Raw genomic sequence first — 19,621 nt, 5'->3', positions numbered from 1 at the left:
ACAATAAGGACATTACACATGTCATATTATATATATACAGTGTTGTAACAATGTACAAATGGTTAAAGTACACAAGGGAAAATAAATAAGCATAAATATGGGTTGTATTTACAATGGTGTTTGTTCTTCACTGGTTGCCCTTTTCTTGTGGCAACAGGTCACAAATCTTGCTGCTGTGATGTCACACTGTGGTATTTCACCCAGTAGATATGGGAGTTAATCAAAATTGGATTTGTTTTCGAATTCTTTGTGGATCTGTGTAATCTGAGGGAAATATGTCTCTCTAATATGGTCATACATTGGGCAGGAGGTTAGGAAGTGCATATCTCTCTCTCTCTCTCTCTCTCTCTCTCTCTCTCTCTCTCTCTCTGTGGCAGGAAAACAGACCTGATTATCTGAACCTGCAGCTCTTCGTCAGCCAGACAGATGGATTTCAGGTGGGACACTCAAAAACACCGTCGGTTGTCACTCACTCACTCACTCACTCACTCACTCACTCACTCACTCACTCACTCACTCACTCACTCACTCACTCACTCACTCACTCACTCACTCACTCACTCACTCACTCACTCACTCACTCACTCACTCACTCACTCACTCACTCACTCACTCACTCACTCACTCACTCACTCACTCACTCACTCACTCCAGCCAGCCAGCCAGCCAGCCAGCCAGCCAGTAGAGGGCAGGGTACACCACAGATTGGTGAAGAGAGAATGATAAAGAGCTAAGAGATGGATAGAGATAGTGAAGGATGGAAACCTTCACTAGGAAAAATAATCAAATTTTTTGTTTCAGCAGTTAACCATAGTTCTCTGCTACATTCAGTGTGTATGGAGGTGGAATGTATTCTGTCACTCGTTCTGCTTCTCCTTTCTACAGAACTGCCAGAGAACACTATCTTTCTCACTATGTTCCTTTCACTCTTTCTTTCCACTTTCTCTGGCGGAGCTGAAAGGATTGTACAAAGAGATTTTGAAATGAGAGAGAGCAAGTGAACTGACACTTCCTATCTTAGAAGTGAGAGTTGTGCAGTAGGGGTGTGTGGGTAAAATCACCGGGGAAATTTAACCACACCCTTGTTTCATCACAAAACCGGTGACCAACATCTGTCCGGTGAAGTCCACAAAGCATATTGAATGTAACCGACAAGTTAATGTTTCCGACATTTTCAGACCACTAAACAACTATTGAATTTAGAACCACAGAGAGTTACTGCAAGTCACAAAGAAAACAGGAGCTGCCTCCACTATTCCAGCACCATTTCAACTTCAACATTTCAACATCATCTGATCACCTCTGTTTAGTTTACAGTGACAACTAAAAGATACCAAAAACGATTTAGTCCAATCAACATAAGCTAAGTATGATGTAGATGTCTATGGTGTGAGTGCGTGCAAGTAGAGAAAACATGTTGACTCACCCAACTTGTAGAGAAACACCAATGCTGTCCTCCTCTCTTTCATGTTGATGAAATTGTCTATCACTCTGTCAGACAGTACACCCTTTTAGTTTTTGTTGTCCTAGGCTACCTGGATAAAATTCTTGCTCGCTTGCCTAACTTCCTTTCATGGGCAACGATGAGCCAGCTAGTTAAAATTAGCCTACTACATCTACTGTAGCTACACATTGAACATCCATCCTCTCAGACAAGGGGCACAATCCGTGGCTAATTTAGGAAAGGGACAATTTTAGCTAGCTAGCCACCGGAGAACAACAACCCAATTCAAGTTCCTTCTGTCAATGACGTCTGGCTTTTGATGTGATATGATTGGTGTGAAGCCAAATCCAAGCTGACCTCCCTTTACACTTTTTTTTGTTGGTACGCCAGGACCATTCACAGGTGAGCTCACTCAGTTCAGCTCAACACTGATTGGCTATTATTTTATTTAAAAAAACGTTTTATCAAGGGAGGCCAAATGCTCGCTGGCTTCCCTTGTATTCAATGCTACGGGCGGCAACAATGTCATACTCTTTTTGTCCAGACAGCAGCAGATAGATGGGCTACACATACAGAGACAGAGGGGCGCTGTTTCGCTGGCTCGGATGCTTTCTCCGGTGAGATACATGCAGCCTCTTGCGAATTGAAGGAAAATTGTGAAACACAGAGAGATGAAAGATACATTATTTAATGTTTTTTTACTTATTTTTAAGTATTTCTTTTTTTGGGAAGCCTGGTTTCCTTTGGCATCCATGAAAACACGTCACTGGGGTTGTGTTGTGGGTGTTAAAGCCAAATTATACTTGATCCGAAAATGTGGTTGAAGGCTTCGTGATGCAACTGTGAACTCTCCGGAGGCATGCAGAGGCCAAATCAAGCTCTGTACCGCATCGCCTTACGCCTCTCGGATTTTGTAACAATGCGGAGGTCTCCATATAGCTCCTCATTGACATGATTGGTTGGCAGTAGGTGAGGGCGGGAGGTCCTGTATAAACACAAACTCATGATTGGCTGACGGTAGGTGAGGGCAGGAGGTCCTGTATAAACACAAACTCATGATTGGCTGACGGTAGGTGAGGCCGGGAGGTCCTGTATAAACACAAACTCATGATTGGCTGACGGTAGGTGAGGCCGGGAGGTCCTGTATAAACACAAACTCATGATTGGCTGACGGTAGGTGAGGGCGGGAGGTCCTGTATAAACACAAACCCATGATTGGCTGACGGTAGGTGAGGCCGGGAGGTCCTGTATAAACACAAACTCACATCCTTGACAACTTCCTGCTCCCCAAAGCGCAAGAAGTATGAATGCCCTGACTTTTGCAGAGGCCATATCACCGTAAATGCTGCACGGACAATGCAGACGTCAGATTCACCATGCAGCGCCTTTTAGTGTGTGTGTGTGTGTGTGTGTGTGTGTGTGTGTGTGTGTGTGTGTGTGTGTGCATGCATAATTTGTGTGTGTATTATTTGTGTGTGCGTGTGTGTGCATCATTTGTGTGTGTGTGTGTGTGTGTGTGTGTGCACTGTGCAGTACACACTACCTTCTTTATTCAGCCCCTCTGGCCGTGAAACCTTCCTTCTACACAAAGCAGTGATTTCACAGAGTCTTTCAGAGGGTGTTGTATTACTGCAGTGTTTTAACAGAGTCTTTCAGAGGGTGTTTTATTACTGCAGTCCTTTAACAGAGTCTTTCAGAGGGTGTTGTATTACTGCAGTCATTTAACAGAGTCTTTCAGAGGGTGTTTTATTACTGCAGTCCTTTAACAGAGTCTTTCAGAGGGTGTTGTATTACTGCAGTCCTTTAACAGAGTCTTTCAGAGGGTGTTGTATTACTGCAGTCCTTTAACAGAGTCTTTCAGAGGGTGTTGTATTACTGCAGTCCTTTAACAGAGTCTGTCAGAGGGTGTTGTATTACTGCAGTCCTTTAACAGAGTCTTTCAGAGGGTGTTGTATTACTGCAGTGTTTTAACAGAGTCTTTCAGAGGGTGTTGTATTACTGCAGTCCTTTAACAGAGTCTTTCAGAGGGTGTTGTATTACTGCAGTCCTTTAACAGAGTCTGTCAGAGGGTGTTGTATTACTGCAGTGCTTTAACAGAGTCTTTCAGAGGGTGTTGTATTATTACAGTCCTTTAACAGAGTCTTTCAGAGGGTGTTGTATTACTGCAGTCCTTTAACAGAGTCTTTCAGAGGGTGTTTTATTACTGCAGTCCTTTAACAGAGTCTTTCAGAGGGTGTTGTATTACTGCAGTCCTTTAACAGAGTCTTTCAGAGGGTGTTGTATTACTGCAGTCCTTTAACAGAGTCTTTCAGAGGGTGTTTTATTACTGCAGTCCTTTAACAGAGTCTTTCAGAGGGTGTTGTATTACTGCAGTCCTTTAACAGAGTCTTTCAGAGGGTGTTGTATTACTGCAGTCCTTTAACAGAGTCTTTCAGAGGGTGTTGTATTACTGCAGTCCTTTAACAGAGTCTTTCAGAGGGTGTTGTATTACTGCAGTCCTTTAACAGAGTCTTTCAGAGGGTGTTGTATTACTGCAGTCCTTTAACAGAGTCTTTCAGAGGGTGTTGTATTACTGCAGTGCTTTAACAGAGTCTTTCAGAGGGTGTTGTATTACTGCAGTCCTTTAACAGTCTTTCAGAGGGTGTTGTATTATTACAGTCCTTTAACAGAGTCTTTCAGAGGGTGTTTTATTACTGCAGTCCTTTAACAGAGTCTTTCAGAGGGTGTTGTATTACTGCAGTCCTTTAACAGAGTCTTTCAGAGGGTGTTGTATTACTGCAGTCCTTTAACAGAGTCTTTCAGAGGGTGTTGTATTATTACAGTCCTTTAACAGAGTCTTTCAGAGGGTGTTGTATTACTGCAGTCCTTTAACAGAGTCTTTCAGAGGGTGTTGTATTATTACAGTCCTTTAACAGAGTCTTTCAGAGGGTGTTGTATTACTGCAGTCCTTTAACAGAGTCTTTCAGAGGGTGTTGTATTACTGCAGTCCTTTAACAGAGTCTTTCAGAGGGTGTTGTATTATTGCAGTCCTTTAACAGAGTCTTTCAGAGGGTGTTGTATTACTGCAGTCCTTTAACAGAGTCTTTCAGAGGGTGTTGTATTATTACAGTCCTTTAACAGAGTCTTTCAGAGGGTGTTTTATTACTGCAGTCCTTTAACAGAGTCTTTCAGAGGGTGTTGTATTACTGCAGTCCTTTAACAGAGTCTTTCAGAGGGTGTTGTATTACTGCAGTCCTTTAACAGTCTTTCAGAGGGTGTTGTATTATTACAGTCCTTTAACAGAGTCTTTCAGAGGGTGTTTTATTACTGCAGTCCTTTAACAGAGTCTTTCAGAGGGTGTTGTATTACTGCAGTCCTTTAACAGAGTCTTTCAGAGGGTGTTTTATTACTGCAGTCCTTTAACAGAGTCTTTCAGAGGGTGTTGTATTATTACAGTCCTTTAACAGAGTCTTTCAGAGGGTGTTTTATTACTGCAGTCCTTTAACAGAGTCTTTCAGAGGGTGTTGTATTACTGCAGTCCTTTAACAGAGTCTTTCAGAGGGTGTTTTATTACTGCAGTCCTTTAACAGAGTCTTTCAGAGGGTGTTGTATTACTGCAGTCCTTTAACAGAGTCTTTCAGAGGGTGTTGTATTACTGCAGTCCTTTAACAGAGTCTTTCAGAGGGTGTTGTATTATTGCAGTCCTTTAACAGAGTCTTTCAGAGGGTGTTTTATTACTGCAGTCCTTTAACAGAGTCTTTCAGAGGGTGTTGTATTACTGCAGTCCTTTAACAGAGTCTTTCAGAGGGTGTTGTATTACTGCAGTCCTTTAACAGAGTCTTTCAGAGGGTGTTGTATTACTGCAGTCCTTTAACAGAGTCTTTCAGAGGGTGTTGTATTACTGCAGTCCTTTAACAGAGTCTTTCAGAGGGTGTTGTATTACTGCAGTCCTTTAACAGAGTCTTTCAGAGGGTGTTGTATTACTGCAGTCCTTTAACAGAGTCTTTCAGAGGGTGTTGTATTACTGCAGTGCTTTTAATTTCCCTCTGCCTCCAGCTAGCAGACACAGTGTGGAAAGGGAATCATACATCTTTTTTTTTTATCTTGTTCATGATTCACAGTTCAGAGTGGTGGTGGGAAAAGTACCCAATTGTACTGTAGTAAAAGTAAAGATACCTTAATAGAAAATGACTCAAGTAAAAGTGAAAGTCACCCAGTAAAATACCACTTGAGTTAAAACCTCTTAAGGATCGGACCCTAAAATGACATACCCAGATCTAACTGCCTGTAGCTCAGGACCTGAAGCCAGGATATACATATTATTGATACCATTTGAAAGAATACCCTTCTTATGTTTGTGGAAATGTTAAATTAATGTTGGAGAATATAGTTAAAGTCTAAAAGTATTTGGTTTTAAATATACTTAAGAATCAACAGTAAATGCAATTGCTCAAATATACTTAAGTATGAAAAGTAGAGGTAAATACTAAGCAAACCAGACAGCATTTTTTTTTTTTACGGATATTTAGGGACACACTTCAACACTCAGACATAATTTACAAACAAAGCATTTGTGTTTAGTGAGTCTGCCAGATCAGGCAGTAGGGATGACCAGCGGTGTTCTTTTGATAAGTGTGTGAATTGGACCATTTCCTGTCCTGCTAAGCATTCGAAATGTAACAAGTACTTTTGGGTGTCAGAGAAAATGTATTGAGTAAAAAGTACATTATTTTCTTTAGGAATGTAGTGAAGTAGAAGTACAATTTGTGGGGTACAGATACCCCCAAAAACGACTTAAGTAATACTTAAAAGTATGTTTACTTAAGTACTTTACACCACTGGTTCAGAGGCAGACATGAAGCGGACTTGTACTGCCATTTAATATCCTACAAAGCAGTTCATGTTGTAGAGTGGATAATATTTTTCCTGTAAGACTCAGGCCTGTACTCATAGAGTAGGTCAAAGTTTCCCCTAACCGCTGATGCAGGGTCAGATATGTTTTTATCCACCTAAAACCCCTTGGTTTGGGGCTAGGGTAATCTGATCCTAGATCTGGGGCTAGGGTAATCTGATCCTAGATCTGGGGCTAGGGTAATCTGATCCTAGATCTGGGGCTAGGGTAATCTGATCCTAGATCTGGGGCTAGGGTAATCTGATCCTAGATCTGGGGCTAGGGTAATCTGATCCTAGATCTGGGGCTAGGGTAATCTGATCCTAAATCTCAGGCTAGGGTAATCTGATCCTAAATCTCAGGCTAGGGTAATCTGATCCTAAATCTCGGGCTAGGGTAATCTGATCCTAGATCTGGGGCTAGGGTAATCTGATCCTAAATCTCAGGCTAGGGTAATCTGATCCTAGATCTGGGGCTAGGGTAATCTTATCCTAAATCTGGGGCTAGGGTAATCTGATCCTAGATCTCGGGCTAGGGTAATCTGATCCTAGATCTGGGGCTAGGGTAATCTTATCCTAAATCTCGGGCTAGGGTAATCTGATCCTAGATCTGGGGCTAGGGTAATCTTATCCTAAATCTGGGGCTAGGGTAATCTGATCCTAGATCTAGGGCTAGGGTAATCTGATCCTAGATCTGGGGCTAGGGTAATCTTATCCTAAATCTCGGGCTAGGGTAATCTGATCCTAGATTTTGGGGCTAGGTAATCTGATCCTAGATTTTGGGGCTAGGGTAATCTGATCCTAGATCTGGGGCTAGGGTAATCTGATCCTTGATCTGGGGCTAGGGTAATCTGATCGTAGATATATGGTAAAGGGTAACTTCTATCTGGAGCTGAAATCACACTATGAAGCTCATTAGAATTTTTCTGTTTTGTTTCCTGTCCAGAACATTTCTAAGGAGAGGTACCACCCTCTGAGTTCCCGGCTGCTGATTGGCCGACCGAGGTGGAAGTTGCTCTTTGAGGAGATAGGGAAGACCAATAAGCAGTGAGTAAAATGTTTGGAGTGTTTAAAGACATCTTCTGATTGGATCATTTTGGGATAATTAATAAAAAAATTGTCATGTTGTGTCAACGTTGTATCTGTACTGTGTGTGCTTTCTTCAGTAAGGCAACTCTTCAAGAAGGCAGACTGAAACCACTGCGAAGGATCTCGTTCATCAACTCAACGTTCATGATTCTCATTAGAAAACAGTCTAGGACTTAGTATATAAGTGCCATAGTTTTAAAAATATGATCATCATTGTTTTAAAACCAGTACTTAATGGACAACATTTAAGATATTTTACTTTTGATACTTAAGTGTTCTGCTGTGGGCCTAAAGGCACATCCATGACTCTTCACAGACTGTGTAACTCAGACGCTACTCAGGAACCACGTTTCAGTTCAAAAAAGAGTCCATCAGCTGAGTCCAGCTCCCCCTTACTGTGACCGCTGACCCTAGGCCATGACCCCTGACCCCAGACTCACAGAGAGACAGCTGACTTGAACCTACCAGGAAGTGACTCACTGGTTCTTCTTCCATCAGAGAGAAGCATTACTCTCACTAGTGTTGAGTGACATTATCAGTGGGCAACTGGAAGGTGCCTGGAGGCAACCCACTTCCACTCTGTAAGGGACTCTACAGGGGTTACTAGTTGGCTCTGGACTACAGAGAGATGTTATCTTGCCTATGCCGTTCTGTACCATCACTCATTCATATATCTTTATGTACATATTCTTTATCCCTTTACACTTGTGTGTATAAGGTAGTAGTTGTGGAATTGTTAGGTTAGATTACTCGTTGGTTATTACTGCATTGTCGGAACTAGAAGCACAAGCATTTCGCTACACTCGCATTAACATCTGCTAACAATGTGTATGTGACAAATAAAATTTGATTTGATTTGAGATGCTGTACAACAGCCTGATGTCTGTTTTCACTTTAACTACCCTTCCTTCCTTCCTTCTTTCCTTCCTTCCTTCCTTCCTTCCTTCCTTCCTTCCTTCCTTCCTTCCTTCCTTCCTTCCTTCCTTCCTTCCTTCCTTCCTTCCTTCCTTCCTTCCTTCCTGTGGAATCCTTTCATCTTTAAAACCTCTATGTACTATAATGGAGAGAAAGCAAACTCAACCACTCCTGGTGCCAGTATTTTAGTTTGTTTTTAATTGTTTTATATTGAAATTATTTATATTGTTTAAAGTTATATGTACTTTTCAATGAGAGTATTTATGCAGCGGTTTCACCATTTCTGTATATTTCTGATGTCTCTAATGTGTCACATTTAAGACTCAACAACAAAACAGATGTATACTTTACCAAACCATACACATTTACCATTGATGAAGTGTTGAAGAAATATATACAGTACCAGTCAAAAGTTTGGACACACCTACTCATTCAAAGGGTTTTCTTTATTTTTTATTATTTTCTACAATGTAGAATAATAGTGAAGACAATGTCACGTGTGCTCCCTCTCCGGCCTCTAGGTCACCAGGCTGCTCGTTATGACGCACACCTGTCACCAACGTTACGCGCATCTGCATATAATGACACTCACCTGTACTCCGTCACCTCCCTGATTACCTGCCTTATATATGTCACTCCCCTTTGGTTTCTTCCCCAGGCATCATTGTTTCTGTTCTTGTCGGTGCGCTGTTTGTGTTACGTGTTTGTTTAATTTAAAGTAGCCAAGGGTGGCTACTTTGAAGAATCTCATATGCAAAATATATTTTGGGGCTAGGGTAATCAAAATATATTTTGATGAACACTTTTTTTGGTTACAGCATGATTCCATATGTGTTATTTCATCGTTTTGATGTCTTCACTATTATTCTACAATGTAGAAAATAGTAAAACTAAAGGAAAACCCTTGAATGAGTAGGTGTGTCCAAACTTTTGACTGGTACTGTATAAGTTTTATTGATTCTGAAGAATATTATTTTGGATGTTGGATTGTTTTGATGTGAGCAAAACACAACCCTGATTAAAATAGCTTTTTTATACATTACTATTTACTACATGTTAACTACATTACTACACAGTTACTACATGTTAACTACATGATTATTACATGGTTACTACATGTTAACTACATTACTACACGGTTACTACATGTTAACTACACAATTACTACACGGTTACTACATGTTAACTACATTACTACACGGTTACTACATGTTAACTACATGATTATTACATGGTTACTACATGTTAACTACATTACTACACGGTTACTACATGTTAACTACACAATTACTACACGGTTACTACATGTTAACTACATTACTACACGGTTACTACATGTTAACTACATGATTATTACATGGTTACTACATGTTAACTACATTACTACACGGTTACTACATGTTAACTACACAATTACTACACGGTTACTACATGTTAACTACATTACTACACGGTTACTACATGTTAACTACATGATTACTACACGGTTACTACATGTTAACTACATTACTACACGGTTACTACATGTTAACTACATGATTACTACACGGTTACTATATGTTAACTACATGATTACTACACAGTTACTACATGGTTATTACATGTTAACTACATGATTACTACATGTTAACTACATGATTACTACATGTTAACTACATTATTACTACATGGTTACTACATGGTTACTACATGATTACCACACATTACTACATGGTTACTACATGTTAACTACATGATTACTACACGGTTACTACATGTTAACTACATGATTACTACATGATTACTATATGGTTACTACATGTTAACTACATTTTTACTACATGGTTACTACACGGTTACTACACGGTTACTACATGTTAACTACATGATTACCACACATTACTACATGGTTACTACATGTTAACTACATGATTACTACATGGTTACTACATGGTTACTACATGGTTACTACATGGTTACTACATGGTTACTACATGGTTACTACATGGTTACTACATGGTTACTACATGGTTACTACATGGTTACTACATGTTACTACATGGTTACTACATGGTTACTACATGGTTACTACATGTTACTACATGGTTACTACATGGTTACTACATGTTAACTACATGGTTACTACATGTTAACTACATGATTACTACACGGTTACTAAATGGTTGCTACATGGTTACTACACGGTTACTACACGGTTACTACATGTTAACTATGTGTGCACTGTCTGTTTCTGCCAACCTGTCTTTCCACAGCCAGTCAAGACACAACTATCCTGGACACACACATTTAATCAAGATGGATTTAATGCACCATATACAAATTAAATGTATATTATTAATTTGCCCTCTGGTTCTCACAGTGGCATAGTTATCATACAGTACACAGTGTCAACAGTACACAGTATCAACAGTACACAGTGTCAACAGTACACAGTATCAACAGTACACAGTATCAACAGTACACAGTATCAACAGTACACAATATCATACAGTACACAGTATCAACAGTACACAGTATCATACAGTACACAATATCATACAGTACACAGTATCAACAGTACACAATATCATACAGTACACAGTATCAACAGTACACAGTATCAACAGTACACAATATCATACAGTACACAATATCATACAGTACACAGTATCAACAGTACACAATATCATACAGTACACAATATCATACAGTACACAGTATCAACAGTACACAATATCAACAGTACACAATATCATACAGTACACAGTATCAACAGTACACAGTATCATACAGTACACAGTATCAACAGTACACAGTATCAACAGTACACAATATCAACAGTACACAGTATCATACAGTACACAGTATCAACAGTACACAGTATCAACAGTACACAGTATCATACAGTACACAGTGCAACACCCCCATAGCACTAGCATCTCCATGGCAGTGGGGAGAGGGGAAGGACGGGGAGATAGGGGAGGGAATGGGAACTGGGACACATAGACAGCACTGTGTGGAAACAAAACCAACACTAACAGACCCAAATACCTGTCCCATACAGTTTGACTGTAGTGTTGTGGTCCTGAAAGGGACTCAGGACTGGACTGCAGTTGGACTTTAGTTGGACGTTTGTCACTGAACATCTTCCTAATAAATAGAACCTCTTGGTTTCTGTTTGATACGTGTCAGATTTAACCCCCAGATCAAGAGCAGCAGAATGAGGCATATTGGAATGAAATGTCTCTGGTGTGTGTGTGTGTGTGTGTGTGTGTGTGTGTGTGTGTGTGTGTGTGTGTGTGTGTGTGTGTGTGTGTGTGTGTGTGTGTGTGAGTGTGTGTGTGTGTGTGTGTGTGTGTGTGTGTGTGTGTGAGTGTGTGTGTGTGTGTGTGTGTGTGTGTGTGTGTGTGTGTGTGTGTGTGTGTGTGTGTGTGTGTGTGTGTGTATTACAGTGTGGTCTGGTAGGAGGTCCCTGATCCTTCCTCTGAGCTGCTATGTAGGAGGGGCTGTCTCTCCCCAAAGGATGAAGTCGACTTCATCTTCCTGTTCTGGCTCCGCCTCCTGACAAACAGGGCCCCGGTCGTCATGACAATTCCTGCCAGGATGGCCCCGATGAGTCCTGCTCCCAGGAGCCACTGCCAGATCAGCTGGGCCTCCTGCATGTAGGGAGTCAGGAACTCCTGGACAAACCTCGTGCCTGAGAGAGAGAGAGAGAGAGAGTGCGAGAGAGAGAGAGAGAGAGAGCGAGAGAGAGAGAGAGAGACAGAGAGAGAGAGAGAGAGTGAGAGATACAGAGTGCAAGAGAGAGAGTGCGAGAGAGATACAGAGAGAGTGCGAGAGAGATACAGAGTGCGAGAGAGAACGAGAGAGTGAGAGAGAGAGAGAGGGGAGGGTGGTGTTAGGGGCAGGGTAATTTCTGTGTGCAATAGCCTGGGGACGGGGGTTAGGGTAACTGGTCTGGGTCCAGCAAGTATTTGTCTAGGTATGTGTGTGTCAGGGTAACTGGTCTGGGTCCAGCAAGTATTTGTCTAGGTATGTGTGTGTCAGGGTAACTGACCTGGGTCAAGCAGGTAGGAGTATTCGTAGCCCAGGACCTTGTTGCCCAGGAAGTAGTCACCGTTGCGGTAGAGAGGCAGGAAGGGAACCATGTAGTAACCATCGTTGTGACCAATCGGAGCGTTGGATGTTGGGTAGCGGGAGCGAGGCGGCGTGTGTCTCCTCAACCACTGTTCATAGATACTGAGAGGGGAGGATAGGAAGAGGGGGGGGGGGGATAGGACAGGAGGGATGAGAGGGTGGAGAGAAGAGGGGTGGGGGATAGGACAGGAGGGATGAGAGGGTGGAGAGGAGAGGGGGGGATAGAACAGGAGGGATGAGAGGGTGGAGAGGAGAGAGGTGGGGGATAGGACAGGAGGTATGAGAGGGTGGAGAGGAGAGGGGTGGGGTGGGGGATAGGACAGGAGGTATGAGAGGGTGGAGAGGAGAGGAGGGGATAGGACAGGAGGGATGATATCGTGGAGAGGAGAGGAGAGGGGGGGATAGAACAGGAGGTATGAGAGGGTGGAGAGGAGAGGGGTGGGGGATAGGACAGGAGGGATGAGAGGGTGGAGAGGAGAGGAGGGGATAGGACAGGAGGGATGAGAGGTTGGAGAGGAGAGGGGTGGGGGATAGGACAGGAGGGATGAGAGGGTGGAGAGGAGAGGAGGGGATAGGACAGGAGGGATGAGAGGGTGGAGAGGAGAGGGGTGGGGGATAGGACAGGAGGGATGAGAGGGTGGAGAGGAGAGGAGGGGATAGGACAGGAGGGATGAGAGGTTGGAGAGGAGAGGGGGGGATAGGACAGGAGGTATGAGAGGGTGGAGAGGAGAGGGGGGGATAGGACAGGAGGTATGAGAGGGTGGAGAGGAGAGGAGGGGATAGGACAGGAGGGATGAGAGGGTGGAGAGGAGAGGGGGGATAGAACAGGAGGTATGAGAGGGTGGAGAGGAGAGGGGGGGATAGGACAGGAGGTATGAGAGGGTGGAGAGGAGAGGAGGGGATAGGACAGGAGGGATGAGAGGGTGGAGAGGAGAGGGGGGATAGAACAGGAGGGATGAGAGGGTGGAGAGGAGAGGAGGGGATAGGACAGGAGGGGTGAGAGGGTGGAGAGGAGAGGAGAGGGTGCAAAGAAATATTTGTTTTAGCTGACCACAGTTACTTGCTGCTTTAATTATTGTTATTGTTATACAGTGGCAGAGGAGTGTTTTTTTGAATGGCCCTGTTAATATCTATCAGTTGATTTCTATTCATCCCTCTCTAGTGGGACGTTCTCTCTTAGATGGAGAGATAAAAAAGAAAGACAAAATAGAGAGATAAAATTGGCAAATGGTTTGGGCATTTACACAGCCACGTCCCAGGATGTGAAAAAGAGGCAAAGTTATGTGCAGTCATATCTCTCTCTCTCTCTCTCTCTCTCTCTCTCTCTCTCTCTCTCTCTCTCTCTCTCTCTCTCTCTCTCTGCCTCTTTCTCTCTCTCTCTCTCTCTCTCTCTTTCTTTCTCTCTCTTTAGTATCTACGTAACCCTCTCTCTCTCTCTCTCTCTCGCTCTCCCTCCCCCTCTCTCTCTTTCTCTAATTATATGTTGAGGGGAACAAATGACTTTAGCCTTTAGAAATGCAATTGATGTAATTATGTACGTTTATAAATTGGAAGCCAATTTAGTTTGTGTTTGTCAATGTGGGCTTGCTAATGGGTTTGTTTAGAAGCAGACACACATGTTGACAAGGGAGTGTGTGTGCATGTATATGTTGTGTGTGTGTGTGTGTGTGTGTGTGTGTGTGTGTGTGTGCGTGCGTGCGTGCGTGCGTGCGTGCGTGTGTGTGTGTGTGTGCGTGCGTGTGTGTGCGTGTTGTCACCTGTCTATGAAGGTGTGGTGCAGGAGGAAGATGGGATCATTGGCTGAGCCCTGTACTGAGCTCATGGTTCCGTTCATGAAGACGTGGAGGGCGTTGTGCATCGTACTCTGTCCTGTTATAGCCATCCCCGTCTCAGGACTCGCAAAACCTAAACACACATACGCGCACACGCGCACACGCGCACGCACGCACGCACGCACGCACGCACACACACACACACACACACACACACACACACACACACACACACACACACACACACGTTTACTTGCACAAATAAGTACCACCTTCTCATACACGTCACTTAAGGAGAAGATCCCACTGAAAATATAGGGAGGGATGTTTGAACTGTGTGGCGGCCTATGTCTGAGTGTCTCCCTACCCTCCAGGGAGTTCCTGAAGCTCATGTTGGCTTGGCGGTCCATGGCTCCCGTCTCGTAAGTCTCTATACCCACCACAAACTCCACGTCGGCCGAGGTGGGCAGACGCCTCACACGGTTAGGGTCGTGGTTACCAGGGTTGCGCAGCAGAGGCCCCTCCCCTGTCCCAGGACACAGTGCTGCTTTGCTGTTGTACTCCTCTGGCTGGGTACAGATCACCTGCACAGGTAGGTACACACACACACACACACACACACACACACACACACACACACACACACACACACACACACACACACACACACACACACACACACACACACACACACACACACACACACCGCCATGTTACAATACAGCACAAACACACATACAGTATACACACCTGCTGTTGTACTCTTCTCTGTCTGGATGCATGCTCTACTGCACAGGTACACACAGGTACACACATGTAAACACAGGTACACACAGGTACACACAGGTACACACAGGTACTCACAGGTACACACAGGTACACACAGGTACTCACAGGTACACAGAGGTACACACAGGTACACACGGGTACTCACAGGCATGCACACATACACTCAGTCTCTCTCTCTCTCTCTCTCTCTCTCTCTCTCTCTCTCTCTTTATCACACTCTCTCGTTCTCTCTGTCTCTGCTCTCTGGTTGTGATAAAATAACCCACTCCATTACCTGTACATCTGCTGTGTTAAATTAACCATGTGTCTGAACAAGACACACAACATTAGCTGTGTCAGAGATCCTCCACGCAACACAGACTGTACACAGACTATACACAGACTGTGCACAGACTATAGAAAGACTATAGACAGACTATAAACACGCTATTTCTTTTTATTTAACCTTTATTTAACTAGGCAAGTCAGTTAAGAACAAATTCTTATTTTCAATGATGGCCTAGGAACAGTGGGTTAACTGCCTGTTCAGGGGCAGAATGACAGATTTGTACCTTGTCAGCTCAGGGATTTGATCTAGAAACCTTTCGGTTACTAGTCCAATGCTCTAACCACTAGTCCAATGCTCTAACCACACAGACTATAGACAGACTATACACACAGACTGCTGAACAATAGTCCCTCTCCAGTCTCTGTTTCCCCTGTCATTCCTCTGCTCTGAATTAAGCAAAACTCTCTCAGGCTGGGTCTCAAATCACATAGGAAGGAGGTTTTGGTTGAGAGGTATTATTCGCTATCTCAGGCACTTTAGAATGTGACCTCATATTGTAAAGTTGGTGGGCCCGGGCCCGGGGTTTGGCCCCAGTTAGGAGTAGTCATCACTGTGATCAATGTGTATAACAGCTCCAGACTCTTGGCTCATGATTCAGTGATGTCACATGGTACACACACACACACACACACACACACACACACACACACACACACACACACACACACACACACACACACACACACACACACACACACACACACACACACACACACACACACACACACACACACACACACACACACACACTACTGTTCACATCACTCTACCTGTGTCGCATGTGTTTGTTTACCTTCCATGAAGAGAACACAGAGCCGGGGCTGATGAGGTTGTGGTTAAGCAGGCTCCGCCCACCCATCAGGTTGTCCGTGCACACCGTACAGTCTGTTGCATCCCGCCAGTCCCAGTATGGGATGGTGAAGTTAAAATCCCCAGTCATCTTCCTGATCTCGTGCTCCCAGTGCAGCAGATACACTCGGTGCCATGGCAGGAACGCCGCAGACTCGTGCGCAAAGTCTATGTCCGGCCAAACATTTCCTGGTCCCCCCAGCAGTGTGTCCCTGGACACGTAGTAGTGCATCCACACAAACAGGTCGTATACACTCACGTCGGAAAACATTGGGTTCTCCCCATTTGTACCCATCTCAGCGCGAGTTCCTGTGACAATGACATAGTCAGCGGTGACGGTGTTCTTGGCCAAGTTCAGGTAGGAGATGAACCGCTGCTGTTCTGCCACCGACAGCGAGAGGAAGTTCCTCCTCACGGACTCCCGCTGCTCGGCACACCCGGGGCCGAAGTAGCCGAACCTGCACTCTCCACAGTCGAAACCCCCATAGTTACTTGCACACTGGCATGTGCGGTTGTAGAAAGCCAGCGGCCACCGTTCTCGGTCGTCTATCCCAGTGTGTGGGTACTGTGGCCCGTGGGGCTCCTCCGATACCGTCACGTCCTGACAGAACCCTCGGCCCGACGTGGCTCCACAGGCCGACCCGTCCCCCTCCCACACCGGGCAGCACTGCTTGGTACGCAGCGCCTCTGTGTTGGCGCAAGGCCGGGGGAACTGGCCCACACACGACCGCAGGAACAGCATCTGGAGCAGGCTACCCAACACAACCAGAAGAACCATGACTGTTCAACTACCACACCCAAGAGCTCACTACACAGCCAGACTAACCAAAGCACACGGTGAAGAGGTGACTGCAGCCGGCTATAGTCACACAGCAGGTCCAGCCAGGTCACACGTGGTATAAGTCAGTAATGCAGTGTCCGGGGAAAAGAAAGAGTAATGTCAACTCCGAATATAACTTCCACTTGCCCACACCCTCTCTCTCCCCTCTCTGCTCCCCTCCCCATACCATCACATGCTTGGGATAATATTGTTGAATCCAGCCTCATTCTGTCTCGAGACCAGCTGACCACAACCCTCTTCCCCCAGGCCAAGCCGGCCTGGAATGTGTGTGCATGATCTGGGGTGAGAGAGTGGAGTGGTTCCAACTTGTGAGGAACTCTCACATAATAGCCCATCTCACAGTGTGGAACAGACAAGCTCCTGTACCGTAACATCATGCTAATGTCTGCTGTTTTAGAACATTATCTTGAGAGGGAAAACGACACAGGAGAAGATTTACACCTATCCCAGTGGAATGTTCAAAACAGGAACAGAGAAGCCTATTGTAGGCTACTGTTAGAATAAATAATGAATAAACTATTTGGAAATTAATTAGTGCTCAATGGTCAAGGCACCTTATAGGTCTTCGGTTAGACCATGTTACAGACACAGTGACACAATGTTCCCTCTAAACTGAGCACGTGTGTTGGTGCGCAGTAGCCCTGAGACTGCCGTGCAGCTCCCCTGGGACTGCCGTGCAGCTCCCCTGAGACTGCCGTGCAGCTCCCCTGAGACTGCCGTGCAGCTCCCCTGAGACTGCCGTGCAGCTCCCCTGGGACTTTCGTGCAGCTCCCCTGGGACTGCCGTGCAGCTCCCCTGAGACTGCCGTGCAGCTCCCCTGAGACTTTCGTGCAGCTCCCCTGGGACTGCCGTGCAGCTCCCCTGAGACTGCCGTGCAGCTCCCCTGAGACTGCCGTGCAGCTCCCCTGAGACTGCCGTGCAGCTCCCCTGAGACTTTTGTGCAGCTCCCCTGGGACTGCCGTGCCGCTCCCCTGAGACTGCCGTGCAGCTCCCCTGAGACTGCCGTGCAGCTCCCCTGAGACTGCCGTGCAGCTCCCCTGGGACTGCCGTGCAGCTCCCCTGAGACTGCCGTGCAGCTCCCCTGGGACTGCCACTCAGAAGAAATATCAGCCCACAGAGAGAAGCACGAGGTTGAACTTTACTCAACTTTCTAGAGCAGTGGTCACCAACCGGTCGATCAAGATTGACTGGTCGATCTCCAAGGCATTCCTAATCGATTTCCAAGGCATTACTAGTCGATGGCCAAACATTTCTGTAAAAAAACAACAACGATAAAGCCTTGTGTTCCTATATTTCTGAGGCGATAGGAGCACCTGATTCAGCTGCCCCGAGTGCGGGGTAGGCGAACTGTTGCCATTTGAACCATTTCAAGTGTCTGAAGGTACAAACTTTTTCTTCCCGGCAGGCCCAGAGAGCAAATCAAATGCACTATAGGTCTACCGCTGGCCAATCATATTGCTCAGATGACAGAGTCGTCAGTAACGTAGCAGGCATAAAGAAAGCTACAGCAAAGTTGATACTGTGAGATTTAAAAACGTTTAAAACCATGACTAGAGAGAGACTGTCAACGAATACAGCAAAGAGCTGCTGTTTTTATGAGTGAGTTCATGTTTAAGTTCTTACTCAGCACTGTCAACACTTTGTATTCAACACTTTTATAAGCCATAAAATGAGTGTTCTTCCTATTTCCACTCAGCGCTACAACAAGCACTGCAGCAGTAATGAATGACTACAACAAGCACTGCAGCAGTAATGAATGACTACAACAAGCACTGCAGCAGTAATGAATGACTACAACAAGCACTGCAGCAGTAATGAATGAGGAGGAAAGTGAGAGCGGAGGGATGTTGGGAGGCGGACCCTCAGTCTGCTGCTCTCTCCCTCCTCTGAGACTGACCATCAGATGAAGACATTATCAGCCCAGTAACTATTTAATTGGTTAATGTTGCATAGGCTTACGTTTTGTAAGTCATGTTAATAAAAAATCAGAGCGTGATCTTGACTAAGAAAAGGTTGGTGACCACTTTTCCAGAGTTTTCCCTGTTAACACTGTCAACGTTTCCTTTACTGTGGCAATTGTGAATGAATCAAGGCAATATTAGCCACTTGCAATGCAGCATATCGAACCAAAACAAAATATGAAAGAGATTTTGTTGTAGGCAGAACACATCGGTGTAGGATTCTATTGCATTGACATGCACTACTCAGCCTGTACTCTACACAGACCAGTGCGGCATAAACAATCAGAGCTGCAGGCTCTGTGCCATTTACTGTGAACTGGACTGTGTTTACAGCATGAGTGGGGGTGAGTAGATGTGATTGTTTTGAAAGCCAGAGCTGCATGTAGCCACATGTGCACATTTAGTTCATATCCTTTCCTATTTAGTGAGTTATTTGTCCAGTTTTACTGTAGATCATTTTATGTCAACAATAAGGGAGTGATTGCTTCCTACAAGAGCACAAAACATGTATATTTCTAGACAACTTTGAAAAGGAGTCAGGCAAAAAAAAAAATTGTCTTAAAGGATCAGAGTTGTATTTTGAGACAGGCTTGAAAAAGCTTTAGCCAATAGGCACAGGGTAGCATAATTTGTCTGATTCTCTGTAAT

General features: G+C 44.6%; 1 protein-coding gene across 1 annotated transcript; it reads right to left on the bottom strand.

The window, feature by feature from the left end:
• Positions 1-11,742: 11,742 nt before the first annotated feature.
• On the bottom strand, positions 11,743-16,949 carry tyr (tyrosinase). The gene is made up of 5 exons (XM_038974175.1): positions 16,116-16,949; positions 14,573-14,789; positions 14,191-14,338; positions 12,354-12,535; positions 11,743-11,993 (listed from the first exon to the last, which is right to left on the bottom strand). Exons 1-5 carry the CDS (start codon positions 16,947-16,949, stop codon positions 11,743-11,745), a joined length of 1,632 nt encoding a protein of 543 aa, XP_038830103.1.
• Between the last annotated feature and the right edge of the window lie 2,672 nt (positions 16,950-19,621).

The sequence above is a fragment of the Salvelinus namaycush genome, chromosome 34 (genome assembly GCF_016432855.1).
Source record: "Salvelinus namaycush isolate Seneca chromosome 34, SaNama_1.0, whole genome shotgun sequence".
Classification (NCBI taxonomy): domain Eukaryota; kingdom Metazoa; phylum Chordata; class Actinopteri; order Salmoniformes; family Salmonidae; genus Salvelinus; species Salvelinus namaycush.
This window is presented reverse-complemented; position numbering and strand designations above follow the sequence as displayed.